Consider the following 15,431-nt stretch of genomic DNA (forward strand, 5'->3'; position numbering starts at 1 on the left):
AGTTACACTCTACTGTGATAAACCTAAAACACTTTTAGCACTTCTACTTCCCTATGATTAGAGTAGGCTACCATCAACAAAGTACAAATATAATGTAAACCCACCAAACACTACACAAGACCAATGTTGCAGACTGAAGAAACTCATTTATTTCTCAACACGCCCAAAATGTTGACATGGAGATTCATAATACTGTAACAAAATGTCACTTTACGTATTGTACTGCAAGTTTACTGTAAAAAAACAAACAAAAAAAAACTAGACATTGTGTCTTCGCCTAGCTGGATCTGGCCAGAGAATTTCATCAACATCGCAGGCAATGTTGTCATTAGCAAGACACCTTGGAAAGAAACGTCTTGAATGACGAATCCATCCTTGCATTGCTGCTACCTCCATCTGGTCACAGGCCTCCTCCATGGCTTGGATGAGGGGTACCTCAGCCTGGAGACGGAGATCATATACCTTCCACCGCCATGCCGAGAAAAACTCTTCTATAGGGTTGAGGAATGGAGAGTATGGTGGAAGATATAGGACGGTGAAATGTGGATGTTGCTGAAACCAGTTCTGAACCAGAGCAGAGCGGTGGAAAGACACATTGTCCCAGACAACAATGTATTGCATATGATCGATTTGATTTGCTGCTGTTATGTTTTGCAATTGGTCCAAGAATGCAAGTATGAGTGCTGTGTTGTAAGGGCCCATATGGGCATGGCGGTGGAGGACCCCATTCTGTGTAATGGCTGCACAGAGTGTTATATTACCCCCACGTTGCCCTGGGACATTGACTATAGCCCTGTGGTCAATGATGTTTCTTCCCCTCCTTCGTGTTCTCGTCAGGTTGAACCCAGCCTCATCTACGTAAATGAACTCATGCTGGATCTCCTCTCCATCCATTTGTAAAACTCCCTGAAGAACAGTGTCAGGCACAATTGTGTAGTTCAGTGTAGATCTAATATACATATTACAGTACAGTAAAAGATTATGAGACAGTATGCAAGATCACACTGCTAAAGTGAATACATACCTCTGCATAATCATGCCGCAGTCGTTTCACCCTTTCGGAATTGCGCTCGAAAGGCACTCGATATATTTGCTTCATTTGAATATGTTTTTTTTTAGGATGCGTGCCAGTGTTGATGTTGAGACCTGATGGATATCGTTGAAACTGGCATGGTTATTGACAATGTTAGCTTGGAGCTGATTGAGTGTTATAGCATTGTTGGCCAAAACCATGTTTACCATCTCCCTCTCTTGCTGTTCTGTGAACATAGGAGGCCTTCCCCCTTGTTGTTCCTGACCCTCAATCCTATGTAGAAAAAAAAAAACAGTATACAATAGTACAGTAATTTCACAGGAAAAGGTAACAGAAGTGCTGATAGTGCATAGAATACAGTACTGTAAGCAGTTACTGAAACCGTGCAGATGTTTTTGATATGATGATATTTTTACAATACCTATTTTCCGAAATGTTCTTATCACACTTGCCACTGTGTATCGGCTTAGATTTGGCTGTACTTGCAGTCCAGCCTCCCTCAGCGTCAGGCCGTGGTTGACAACGTGGTCAACCAGTGTTGCGCGGATCTCATTTGTCAGATTTGGTCCTCTTTGAGCACCTTCTTGTCTTCCTCTTCCTCTTCCTCTTCCTCCAGCATGGCCTCCATCTCTTCCTCTTCCTCTGTTGATTCCTCTTCCTCCTCCTCCTCCTCCTCATCTTACTCTTTCTCTGACTCTTTCCATTGTGCTTGAAGACTGGTGAACTCACCTGCTGCTTTTTATAGTGCTTGTACACCTGATTGGTGTGACTACAATTAAGCAAACAAGTGTTTGCACACCTGATGCAACATCTTCCAACACTCATGCTCTCAAATGTTCGCTCTCTGGAAAACAAACTGGACTTAATTCAACTCAGTCGGTCTACACAGCATGAGGCAAGGGATTGTTGTGTGTTTGTTTTCACTGAAACATGGCTAAAGGACAACATCCCGGACTCCGCCATTCAGCTGCACGGGCTAAACTGCTACCGAGCGGACAGAGATTCATCACTGTCTGGTAAGACTCGCGGTGGCTTGTGTGTATATCAACAAAGAATGGTGTAACAATGCTGCGTTAGTATCAAAACACTGTTCATCGCTGGTGGAGTTTATGTTTGTGAAGTGTCGACCGTTCTATCTGCCGCGGAGTTCACGGCCATTGTTATTGTCGCGTTTACATCCCCCGTGCAAACGCAAAGGACGCGCTTCGCGAGCTGTACAGCGCCATCAGCGAACAACAAACAAATAACCCCGACGGCTTTTTCATCATAGCCGGTGACTTCAACCACGCAAACTTAAAGACAGTTTTGCCAAAGTTCTACCAACATGTGGACTTTGCAACAAGGGAAATAACACACTGGACTTTGTTTATACAATAGAGAAAATGCATACAAAGCTGAACCCGCCCCCACCTCGGGTACTCGGACCACATCTCTGTTATGCTAATCCCAGCATACAGACCACTTCTGAAACTCACCAAACCGGTTCAAAAGCAAATCACGGTATGGCCAGAAAATGCCACCTCAGCACTGCAGGACTGCTTCCAGGACACAGACTGGAACATGTTTAAAGAGGCGGCCACCTACAACAACCACACAGACCTGCAGGAGTACACTGAAACTGTGACTGCTTACATCAAAAAGTGCATAGATGATGTGACAGTCACCAAGACCATCACCACACGCGCCAACCAGAAGCCATGGATGACAGCAGAGGTTCGTGGGCTGCTAAAGACCAGAGATGAAGCATTCAGATCAGGAGATAAAGCAGCCCTCAAAACAGCAAGAGCCAATCTGTCTCATGGCATCAAGAAGGCAAAACATCAGTATGCTAAAAAAATCAACAACAACTTCAGCGACAGTAAAGACACTCGGACCCTGTGGCAAGCCATCCAGACCATCACTGACTACAAGGCCCGCCACAGGCCAGTGACGATGACACATCCCTACCAGAGGCACTCAACCACTTCTACTCACGATTTGAGATACAGAACGACACACCTGCACAGAAACTACCCACATCTCCAAACGACCAGGTACTCTGTCTCTCCCCAGCCGATGTAAGGAAGACCCTATCCAGGATTAACTCACGAAGGCTGCGGGCCCTGACAACATACCTGGGCGTGTACTGAGAGACTGTGCTGCACAGCTGACAAATGTCTTAACAGACATCTTCAACATCTCGCTGAGCCAGGCAGTCGTCCCCACGTGTCTCAAATCCACCTCCATAATCCCAGTACCAAAGAAGTCACATGTGTCCTGTCTGAATGACTATCGTCCCATAGCACTGACCCCAATCATGATGAAGTGCTTTGAGAGGTTAGTCATGCATCACATCAAGTCCAGTCTCCCAAGCACGCTGGACCCATTCCAGTTTGCATATCGTCCAAACCGTTCCACGGACGATGCAATATCCACCACTCTCCACCTAGCTCTTACTCACCTGGAACAGAAAGACTCTTATGTTAGAATGCTGTTCATTGACTTCAGCTCAGCATTCAATACAATAATCCCACAACAGCTCATCCACAAACTAAACCTGCTGGGCATTAACACCTCCCTCTGTAATTGGATCCTGGACTTTTAACTGCAAGACCTCAGTCAGTCCGTATCGGCCGCAACACCTCGAGCACTACCACACTGAGCACAGGGGCCCCACAAGGCTGTGTGCTCAGCCCGCTGCTCTTCACGCTGCTGACCCACGACTGCACTGCCAAGTCCAGCTCCAACCACATCATCAAGTTTGCTGATGACACAACTGTGGTAGGCCTCATCAGCAACAACGATGAAACGCACTACAGAGAGGAAGTGGCACAGCTGGCTGAATGGTGTGGTGCTAACAACCTGTCCCTCAATGTGGGTAAGACAAAAGAGGTTGTGATGGACTTCAGGAGAAACTCTGTTGACCACCCCCCACTGACCATCGACGGCTCAACCGTGGAGAGAGTCGGTAGCACTAAATTCCTGGGGGTGCACATCACAAAGGATCTCACCTGGACCACCAACGTCACGTCACTCAACAAGAAGGGACAACAGCGCCTCTACTTTCTCCGTCGGCTGAAAAGGGCAAGTCTCCCTCCACCCATCCTCACCACCTTTTACAGGGGCACCATTGAGTGTGCTGACCAGCTGCATCACTGTCTGGTATGGGAACTGCAGTGCTGCTGACCGCAAGACCCTACAACGGACAGTGAACACTGCTGCAAAGGTCATCGGTGCCCCTCTTCCCTCCATCCTGGACATTTTCCTTGCACGATGCTCCAGCAAGGCCTCCAGCATCGTGAAGGACCCCACCCACCCCTCCCACAACCTCTTCCAGCTCCTGCCATCAGGAAAAAGGTACCGGAGTATCAAAGCTCGTTCTGTCAGATTGCTCAACAGCTTCTTTCCCCAGGCTGTGAGAGCTCTTAACTCCAATCTCCCTGTCCCGCTCTGAAACCATGAACACCTCAGCCCCCCAACTATAAATAACTATTGACAAATTTCTCCTAAGTGCAATTCTGGGTGTGCTACACACAGGTGAGTGGGCTATACAAACCACCTGTAGTAATGCACTCGTCCCACTATATGCACACTAGACACTTTCTATAAACACTCCCTGCAACAAAGACTCAATAAGATAATATATGTTTACTTGAATATTGCACTATAAAATAATGTTTACTGGAGCATTGCACTACTAACTCTTTTGCACTATGCGCTGCTTCCCACAAAATCTCTCTTCTGAACAATTTAATGTAAAAAAATATATATTTCCTGCACAATTTCATGTACACATATCTCTTTAGCACTATTTCATGTACAGTATTTATGTAAAGTTCTTGTACAGTCTCAGTTTGTGTATGTGTAGTCAACTAGGTATAGTAGTTATAGTATTTATAGTATATGTATAGTCAGATGGTTAATTTGCATTGCTGTATGTGTATCTCATGTCTAACTAGTATGTAGCACCGTGGTCCTGCGAGACACGACATTTCGTTCCACTATATGTCCACACATGTAGCAGAATGACAATAAAGCTCAACTTGAACTTGAACTGATGACTGTGTTGAACCAATTGGTTGGACGGTGCGGTAATTTGACAGTCAGTGCTTTGGCAAAGCTCTCAAAATGGCTTACCTGAGGCCTATTTGGCTCAGACTGATTGGTGTTCTGTTTTCTGTGCAAGTGTTTTCAGGTGTGTATGTAAGTACCTACAATTGCCAGATGAGTTTTGCATTTTGAGCAGAGTGTTTTCCCAATGATAACAGGTGATTTCGTTTTTTGAACAAGTGTCTAATGTAAGAAAACGTGTGTAGTGTTTTGCAATAAGTGTGTTATAGAATTGCAAACAAAATGCAAAGTTGACAATGTGTTTAAGCTATGGTTACACTGTGTTTAAGGTATGCTACAAGAAGTTTAGGTATTGAGGCTTTGGTCTAAGCCAGGGGTGTCAAACTCAGTTCCTGGAGGGCCGCAGACCTGCAGAGTTTAGTTCCAACCCTGCTCCAACACACATACCATGTAGCTTTCAAATAAGCCTGAAGGACTTGATTAGTTGGATCAGGTGTGTTTAATTAGGGTTGCATCTAAACTGTGCAGGGCTCTGGCCCTCCAGGAATTGAGTTTGACACCCCTGGTCTAAGCATTCAGTTTTAGGGTGTAATCAATAGGCAGAAACTGTAATGACTTATAAGATGTGACTAGATGACTAGATGTTTTGAGGGGTGAGACTATAGCACAGAGAACTATATAACACATTTTGAGCAACATGACAAGAGCAACTGATGATGTAGGAAACCACAGACAAATGTACATAATCAGTTGCATGAATACCAAAGCAACTGCAACTTGATCAAAAGAATGAGAAACTTTTTATTATGTGCACAAGTGACTCAATGATGTGGAGATTGAACAAGTAAGTTTCTGATTCGAGAAATGTACTCAAGCCACTGAGAATAAACTGTAAGCTGATTTTGGCCCGTTATGTGTGGTAAATTTTGACTCCTAGTGTTTCCACTTGAGTGAACAATATTGAATGCTAGTGCTTTCTAAGCACTGAGAAATGTAGGGTTTTGTGTTTGTGAGTTTGAGGTTTGCAGAAACAGTTCACCAAATCTGACTCATGTGTTAAAGCAGGGGAACAGAGTTTATAGTTTAGGGAAATGGGTGTGCTTTTTGAAAAATGGCGTTATGGTTTTGAAATTTTAGTTCAAAAGCCTGGTTATAGTGCTTTAGCAATCAAGAAAAACTGTAAATGCAAAATGGTTGATCTAGCTGTCATAAACTGTCAAGCATATTTTCTACACATTGCTATTAGACTTTTCATAAATTTGCCATGAATTGTTCAAGTGAATCTTGACTTTCACTAATGAAGAGAATATAGATCAACCAATGACAAACCAGTTCTCTGAAATACATCTCATGAACCTTCAACTGGAAAACATATATAGACAGAAGACAACACAAGAGTTACAAATTCTGGCAGTGGACTTTCTAATTTTTATATTGGCCTTTTTGCCCATATTTCTTTTTCTTTTCTATTTCACAATGACATTGTGTGGTTTTTTTTTTGGTTTTTTTTTTTTTTTGGTCAGACCACTAGTAAAAGTGTAACTGGGAATCATATCCAGTCTTTTTCAGTCAGTATCCTGCATACAGTAATGTGTACATTTGTACTTTTTAAATGGATATATGGCATACATAAGAAGTGCCGCCTTCTGAATTTCAATACAGTAACTGTCATCCAAACTGTTGCCATAGTTTACATCAGGTAATACTAACAGAGAGCACTGCTATATTGACAACATGACTAAGTATTTTGTTTGTGAACAATAACACAAGGACTTTTCATTCTGATGGCACTAATATGTTCATTGACAAATACTTACTTAGGATTTTACCCCCGCTGTCTGGCCAGGGTCAGTAAAGCCTGTGATGTTGAAGAGGTTCTCTGCCCCGTCCCAGACCAAAGACGGGATGCTGGGGCAGAATGATTATTTTTGTTGTTGTTTGCTGTATTGCACTGTACTCTATAGTACATTAAATTAAGGAATAAAACACTTGGGGAGTACCATAAGCAACACTTACAGTTTTTTTCAGCTGCTTACACACATTTTCAAAACTTTGCCTCTCTTTTTCAAAACTTTACACACAAATCCAAGAATTGCACACACGGAATTCAAAATGCCTCACATCTCTTGCAAAATGAAGCACTGCATTCAAAATATCACAAACATATCTCAAAAGCAAAAAATTGTCTTACGTTGCAAACACTTTCGCCATAATATTATATTTTTGGATATATCATATACACACAGTTATTCAAAGCATAAAGCTCTTCTTTCATGAGCTCCTGTGTACATTTCTGTACAAGATTGAAAGTAATTGGCAGAGAGATTAAAAATTGCATGAAAAATTAATGGTAAACATGAACGCAAGATTGAAAACAAACTTTTTATTTTTTTTTACTGTAAGCAAAAAACTGTAGGTTTTGAACAATGGATGCAAACAGTGTATTTCCTTTCTTTCTTACTGTGTAATACTGTATTCAGAACCACGAATGCTTACAGTTAAAAAAAAAGAAGTTTGTTTTCAATCTTGCGTTCATGTTTACCATGAATTTTTCATGGAATTTTTCATATCTCTGCCAATTACTTTCAATATTGTACAGAAATGCACACAGGAGCTCATGAAAGAAGAGCTTTATGCTTTGAATAACTGTGTGTATATGATATATCCAAAAATATAATATTATGGCGAAAGTGTTGGCAACGTAAGACAATTTTTTGCTTTTGAGATGTGTTTGTGATATTTTGAATGCAGTGCCTCATTTTGCAAGAGATGTGAGGTGTTTTGTATTTTGTGTGTGCAATTCTTGGATTTGTGTGTAAAGTTTTGAAAATGTGTGTAAGCAGCTGAAAAAAACTGTAAGTGTCACCTCTCTAGCTTGTTTCTGGTTGGATGAATTGAGTGTTCAGTTTGCCCCAGTTACAATTGCCCTGGTCTCCCCCTACCTCATCGAGGTTTCTGCGTTTCTGCCCTTATCTGTCTCTGTTGCGGTTCTACGTTGTGCTGGATTTCACTCATTATGGTTTTATGTGGGCGTGTTCAGATCACTAGTGAAACACAAGTGAAACTGTAAAGCTCACAGGCAACGTCATACTAAAGGCCAAAAGAACGATCGGGGTTTATGCATATGCAATTCTACATACAGAGTGATGCATTTATATATAGCCTATATGTATTTGGTCTGTTGCACGCAAATCTCATAACCAGAATAGTAGCAGCCTACCTTTAAAAAAACAAAACAAAACAGCACAACAACAGCAGCAGCAGCAGCAGCAACAGAGACCTCAGAACTGCAGTGGAAACTGACTTTATAATCTAATAATATCTAATACATGGCAGAACTTCTGGAGACCATCACTAACTACATGAGTGATAAAACAACCAGAAAAGAGGATGAGAGACAATCTACTGAACCAGGAGAGAGAGAGATGCTGCAGCGAGTCAGACTGAACAGCATTGACAATGATCGACCAAACTGTGAGTGTTTATGACATTTAGGATAAAACAAGACTATATTTGAGAGCCTATAGGTCTGTTTATATAGCCTACGGTAATAATCTTAATCAGCTGGATTACAATATGCCAAAAGAGCAAACAAATCATAGATATTAATATTTCTCACTGGAGCAGTTTGGAGCTTGTAACAGATCTCTGAGATATCTGTGTTATTTTTGAGCATGTTGTTGTTGCATGCGATCTCTGGTGTAGCCTATAGGCTACTGATTGATTTCACAGTGATCTGTGATAGTAACAATAGAACTATTCATAACTGATTTTAATTTCATTTCGAAATTTTAGAGTGTGGTACATTTTGTTCAGCATATGAACTTGTAAAAAGTGTGGCAAGAGGGGCTTCATGATCCTTAAATAAATAAGTAAATAAATGTAAGTGATCAGAATCAGCTGATCTTAATGTTAAAATAATGGCAAATGTCTTGATCGGTGCACCACTCGTAAAACTGATCTTAAATATTAACATTTATCTATTATACATGAAAATAATCAGATGTTTGTGTTTGTGATTTCTAGTTCCTCAGGATTCAGACAGACCTGCAGAGATTCAATCTGATGTTTCACAGAGAGATATTCAAAGATGAGGTGGGATATTAATAACACACAGAGAATAAATAGAGTTCAAACTGTAGAACTGATGTAGAAATATTTATGAGTGTTTTTTTTTTTTTTAAAGCAGCTATTCCTTTCCATCGTCACTCTCAGTCGCTGAAGCTGCAGATTCTTCGAAACACACTTACAGACTCAGTTTAATCATATTTGTACAGTGCACATATTTAAACCAGTTTTATATCTAATTTTAAATTAATCTTGTTTTATATATTTTCTCCTCGTGCTGAATGTCCACTTGCACTATTTGCATTTGCACTGCTTTCTCTGAATGTTTCTTTTGCAGTCTGTGATCAAACTGTACTTATACTTTTATATGATCAGTTAGATTATCTCTTTGTTATATAGGCTATGTGCATTTATGTTTCTAAATGAAACACTGTGAGATATGATAGTTTGTTCCTTTGTATGTCTCTACATGACAGTAAAGCTCAACTGTCTTACGCTATTATTCAGTATTACTATACATATAGTATTCATGAATGTATGTAACTAATAGCAGTGTTGCATTGAAGGTCAGTTGTATTTTATCAGTTTTCCTGTTCTTTGGTTTGCACCAGACTCAGCGAGACAAGTTCATATTAAGGCAATGTATGTATGGATGTGTATATGTTTATACAGTACATGTTTTTCTGAATTAATCTGACTGTTTTACAGTAATCTCTGATGTAATCACTGTTATATGTTACTGTATCACTTTATACAGTTAAGACTTAAGACACATGATGATCCCCTTGTGAAGGACCTCCACTTTGATCATATCTGTACTGTATACATATTTAAGGTAGTTTTACATCTCATTTTAATCGTCTTGCACCATTTATTTTTGCACTGTTTGGATTAAAATAACATCAGTCATGTTATTAATACATCAATAAATGCATTGTATCCTGACTTGTGACTTTGTTTGTCTTCCAGATCCCTCTTTCTATCTGTGAACTTCATGTACAGTTTAGTTTAATACTAAGAGAACATATTTTCATTATCAGTGATATTGTAGTATCATTGAGAAACTATTGTTGCATTAATTAATAGACTAAATTAGTTTTATTTTTAGATTTTACACACACACACACACACACACATATATATATATATATATATACATACATATAGTATAACTTGATGTACTAAATATATTATGAACATGAAATGACATTGAACATTAAAATGATCTTAATTCTGCACCAATAGCTAGCAGTCCAGCATAAATAATAAGCATAAATAATGGACAAAGTCAATACTTTTTCATTTGTCAGTGCAAAAAGAACAGCTTTTGTGAATTGAATAAATACAGTGTAAAGTAAGTCTGAAATTAGATTGCCACCAACGTAAATAACCATTACAGTATATCAGTCTCTGGCTCTCTAGATATCAGTACCTTTTCATTGAAAAACACACACTAGTCCAATACTATAAATGAATACCTTGCATGTATTTGAATACCAGCTTAGTATTTCTTTTATTATAAATCAGAACCCTTTCGACAAATTCCTACTGTGCACTGACAAATATCATATTGACATACAGTCATGGCCAAAAATATCGGCACCCTTGCAATTCTGTCAGAAAATGCAACCCTTCTCTCAGAAAATTGTTGCAGTTGCAAATGTTTTGGTACTCATGTATATTTATTTATTTTTGTTTGCATTGGAACAACACACACAGAAAAAAACAAAAAAAAACAGAAGAAAAGTAAAATCTGATACAATTCTACACAGAACCCAAAAAATGCACTGGACAAAATTATTGGCACCCTTAACTTAATATTTGGTAGCACCCCCTTTGGAAAAAATCACTGAAATCAGTCGCTTCCTGTAACCATGAATGAGTTTCTTACACCTCTCTACTGGAGTTTCTGACCACTCTTCTTTTGCAAACTGCTCCACGTCATATAAGATTTGAAGGATGTCTTCTCCCAGCTGCTGTTCTGAGATCTCTCCACAGGTGTTCTCTGGGATTCAGATCTGGACTCATTGCTGGTCAGAACTCTCCAGCGCTTTGTTTGGAACCATTTCTGAGTGCTTTTTGAAGTGTGTTTCGGGTCATTGTCCTGCTGGAAGACCCATGACCTCCGGTGGAGACGCAGCTTTCTGACACTGGCCACTACGCTGCGCCCCAAAATTCTTTGGTAATCATCAGATTTCATGACACCGTTCACACAGTCAAGGCATCCAGTGCCAGAAGCAGCAAAGCAACCCCAAAACATCTTTGAACCTCCACCATGTTTGACTGAAGGGACTGTGTTCTTTTCTTTGAAGGCCTCATTTCTTTTTCTGTAAACAGTGCCATGATGTCCTCTACCAAAAAGCTCTACTTTTGTCTCATCTGTCCACAGTACGTTCTCCCAGAAGAATCGTGGTTTTGTCACATAAACTCCAGTCTTGCTTTAATCCTCTTTATCCACCGTTCGAACAACCCGAACCGTTCGAACAACAGTCCAGGGAGGTTAGCTACAGTGCCATGGGCTGTAAAGCTCTTGATGATATTGCGCACAGTGGACACAGGAACATTAAGATCTCTGGAGATGGACTTGTAGCCTTGAGATTGTAGCCTTGTCCATGTTTTTTTCCACAATTTTTTCTCTCAAATCCACAGACAACTCTTTACACTTCTTTCCTTTCTCCCTGCTCAGTGTGACACACAACACAAAGGTTGAGTCAACTTTTCTCCATTTTAACTGGTTGCAAGTGTGATTACTATATTACCCACATCTGTTACTTGCCACATGTGCGTCTAAATACAAATTACAGGAGCATCACATGCTAGAAAAGCAATTATTTCTTACAATTTTGACAAGGTGCCAATAATTTTGTCCAGTCCATTGTTGAGTTCTGTGTGAAATTTGATCAAGTTTGACTTTTCTTCTGTTGTTTTTTTTTTTTTTTTTTTGTTGCAGTGCAAACAAAAACAATAAACATGTGAGTACCAAAACATTTGCAATTGGAACAATTTTCTGAGAGAAGTGTTGCATTTTCTGACAGAATTGCAAGGGTGCCGATATTTTTGGCCATGACTGTATGTCAAGTTACAGTAACAACTGTGCAAACGCCTCTGCATTCTAGTTCTGGTTTACTGTCTTGGCTCAGTGCCAGAGGAGATCAAACAGGGGTGCATTTCCCAAAAGCATCGTTAGCTAACAATGTTTGTTAGTTCCATTGAACTCAAAACGAAAATTCTGTCATCATTACTAATCTTCATGTCATTTAAACCCATCATGCTTTTGTTAATCTTTGTACCACAAATGAAATCTGAGAGATTTCTGTCCCTCCACTGAAAGTTTACTGAAAATCAAGCAGTTTAATCAAAGTCTTCTGAAAAGACACAATCACTTTAAGACTGGCAGATCTTATTTAAGCTTCCCTTCACATTTCACACATGAACCAGACACTGGTGTTTCATTTCTTTGTTTGCAGTATGGAGAAAGTAGAGAAAATGTATTTTTGAGTTTAACACTGATATGTTTAATGATTTTTAGTTGTTATGTTCATAAAAAAAAAAACATTCACGAGTTATGTCATTGTCTTGTATGATCTAAACTGGTTTTGCAAGAATCAAACTAGCTGTCGTTTTTGTAACATCATCCGTTTACTTTTTATCACAATTATTAAATTTTTCAAGTCTAATGCTATTGGTTAATAAAGGTCATGAATGGCTTATTTTTTCAAGCATTAGAAATGAAACATTCCATATACAAATCAATATGTGTGCTATAAGTTGAAATAAATTGAAAATGAAATAAAGGTGACATTTAATGGTCCGTGTACCTTCGGATAATTCGTTTTTTGATTTAATATTGAAATCTGAAAAATGAAAAAAGCCATTGGTTAATCTGGCTGTTTGATGAAGAGAAAGAGACCAAATGTAGCAGAAATAAACATGTTAAGAATCTGTAGAAGCAGATGACTATTATTATTATTATTTTTAAGGACTATTATTATGTTGTAATGTTTGGTTGACCAATCAGCGGAGAGGGGCGTTTCACTCCGCCCACTTGTAGAGATCGAATATTCAAGTAGTTTATCCCTTTTCTGTCCCTGAACGTAAAAACGAAAACTGAAGCCGAATTCTTGATTTTTCGTTTTGTTTGAACAAATGAAAAACGAAAAATGTGGCGGTTTTTTTCATTTTTCAGATTTCAATATTAAATAAAAAAACGAATTATCCGAAGGTACACGGACCTTTAATAACACTCTCTGTCTAAACTGTGAGCTTTTCATCTCATGAATGGTTAAAACTAAATTAAAAATCTGATATAAATCAAATTTAGAATTTTCATTTTGAAAGGTGGAAACAGTTGTGGAAATCAAAACCTCATTTCATAACATTTGTTTTGTAACTTGTCTAAAGGTTGATATCAGAATGACAACATGACAACAGGGATTGTATTAGAAGAAAATGTTCAATCCTAAAAACAAATGCATCTTAATTTTTTAATAGTGAAGTTTTCGCAGTCAAACTTTCAAACACTGACTGTCACAGTGAAGGCTGTTTCTCTTTAAATTTGGCATGTGCCAGATCATGAACATGTGTTGTAGAAATAATGTATTGTGTCGCTCTCTACTGGAGATCATCAGTATTACAGCAGATCAACAGCTGAGAGAAAATCACCTCAAATCTATCAGACTTCAGATGATGTTTTCCCCCACAGACATTTAAATAAAAAATCAATAAATGTTGTCGAGCAACATATTTTGATCAGCCTGAAAATTTCAAATTTTTAAAGACATTATTAAACAACATCTTTAGATGAATTAGCACTAATACAGAGATGAATCAAACCACTTAAATGAGAGCAAAACAGATGTGGTTGTTTTTGGTCCTCTTAGCTCTTCACCCCTTATTTCTACTTATTTGGGGCCTCTCTCTAGAAATGTTCATCCATACACAAATAATCTGGGTGTATTTTTTGATTCAGAGCTGAATTTCGTAAAAAAAAAAGTACTGTGGTCCCAATTTAAGCAAAAAGGTGATCAGGCCTTTTGGATTACCGGTCCTCGGCTATGGAATAATCTACCTCTAGCCATTTGCTCTGCCCCCTCTGTCTTAGCTTTTAAACCGCTTTGAAGAAGCACTTTTACAGGTGCATCTCAATAAATTAGAATGTCGTGGAAAAGTTCATTTATTTCAGTAATTCAACTCAAATTGTGAAACTCGTGTATTAAATAAATTCAATGCACACAGACTGAAGTAGTTTAAGTCTTTGGTTCTTTTAATTGTGATGATTTTGGCTCACATTTAACAAAAACCCACCAATTCACTCTCAACAAATTAGAATACTTCATAAGACCAATAAAAAAAAACATTTTTAGTGAATTGTTGGCCTTCTGGAAAGTATGTTAATTTACTGTATATGTACTCAATACTTGGTAGGAGCTTCTTTTGCTTTAATTACTGCCTCAATGCGGCGTGGCATGGAGGTAATCAGTCTGTGGCACTGCTGAGGTGGTATGGAAGCCCAGATTTCTTTGACAGTGGCCTTCAGCTCTTCTGCATTGTTGGGTCTGGTGTCTCTCATCTTCCTCTTGACAATACCCCATAGATTCTCTATGGGGTTCAGGTCAGGCGAGTTTGCTGGTCAGTCAAACACAGTAACACTATGGTCAGTGAACCAGCTTTTGGTACCTTTGGCAGTGTGGGCAGGTGCCAAGTCCTGCTGGAAAATGAAATCAGCATCTCCATAAAGCTTGTCAACAGAAGGAAGCATGAAGTGCTCTAAAATTTCCTGGTAGATGGCTGCGTTGACTGTGGACTTCAGAAAACACAGTGGACCAACACCAGCAGATGACATGGCAGCCCAAATCATCACAGACTGTGGAAACTTCACACTGGACTTCAAGCAACATGGATTCTGTGCCTCTCCACTCTTCCTTCAGACTCTGGGACCTTGATTTCCAAATGAAATGCAAAATTTACTTTAAGATAGAAAAGACTAGTAGCCTAGATAAACAGTATGTAGTTGGAAGCATATGTCATGCAAAGCAAATGGTAAAGATGTGTCACTGAGGTGTAAACGACTCTCATGCTGTGACTGGAGTGTACCAACAGTCCTCAATCAGCATATTGAATGAATCCCTTACACCAGATAGGCAATAGCATCCTTTGATGATGAAGGCCATTTTAGTTCACATGTATACTTTTAAATGGATTTCTGAAGTATTAGGGCAGTAAATAGTTCTATCCATATTCACTCAGCCCTACAATTTTAATACACAATCATAGAGACGTT

The 15,431-nt window shown here is 39.2% G+C and overlaps 1 protein-coding gene and 1 long non-coding RNA gene across 2 annotated transcripts; one reads left to right on the plus strand and one right to left on the minus strand.

Moving 5' to 3' along the window:
• Positions 1–258: 258 nt before the first annotated feature.
• LOC131528401 (uncharacterized) lies at positions 259–1,276 on the minus strand. Its single transcript, XM_058757484.1, has 2 exons — positions 1,025–1,276; positions 259–906 (listed from the first exon to the last, which is right to left on the minus strand). Exons 1-2 carry the CDS (start codon positions 1,097–1,099, stop codon positions 259–261), a joined length of 723 nt encoding a protein of 240 aa, XP_058613467.1. The 5' UTR covers positions 1,100–1,276.
• Positions 1,277–8,106: 6,830 nt separating this feature from the next.
• On the plus strand, positions 8,107–10,011 carry LOC131529075 (uncharacterized). Its single transcript, XR_009267998.1, has 3 exons — positions 8,107–8,557; positions 9,110–9,178; positions 9,273–10,011. It is a non-coding gene; the product is annotated as an uncharacterized LOC131529075 (long non-coding RNA).
• The last annotated feature ends 5,420 nt before the right edge of the window (positions 10,012–15,431 follow it).

The sequence above is a fragment of the Onychostoma macrolepis genome, chromosome 21 (genome assembly GCF_012432095.1).
Source record: "Onychostoma macrolepis isolate SWU-2019 chromosome 21, ASM1243209v1, whole genome shotgun sequence".
NCBI classification, from domain to species: Eukaryota; Metazoa; Chordata; class Actinopteri; order Cypriniformes; family Cyprinidae; genus Onychostoma; species Onychostoma macrolepis.

Excerpts from the sequence above, each read along its gene's own strand:
- LOC131528401 (XM_058757484.1), bottom strand. The coding sequence starts at position 1,099 with ATGAAGCAAATATATCGAGTGCCTTTCGAGCGCAATTCCGAAAGGGTG. Across the intron at positions 907-1,024 it reads TGCGGCATGATTATGCAGAG|GGAGTTTTACAAATGGATGG; the intron begins GTATGTATTCAC and ends ACTGTTCTTCAG.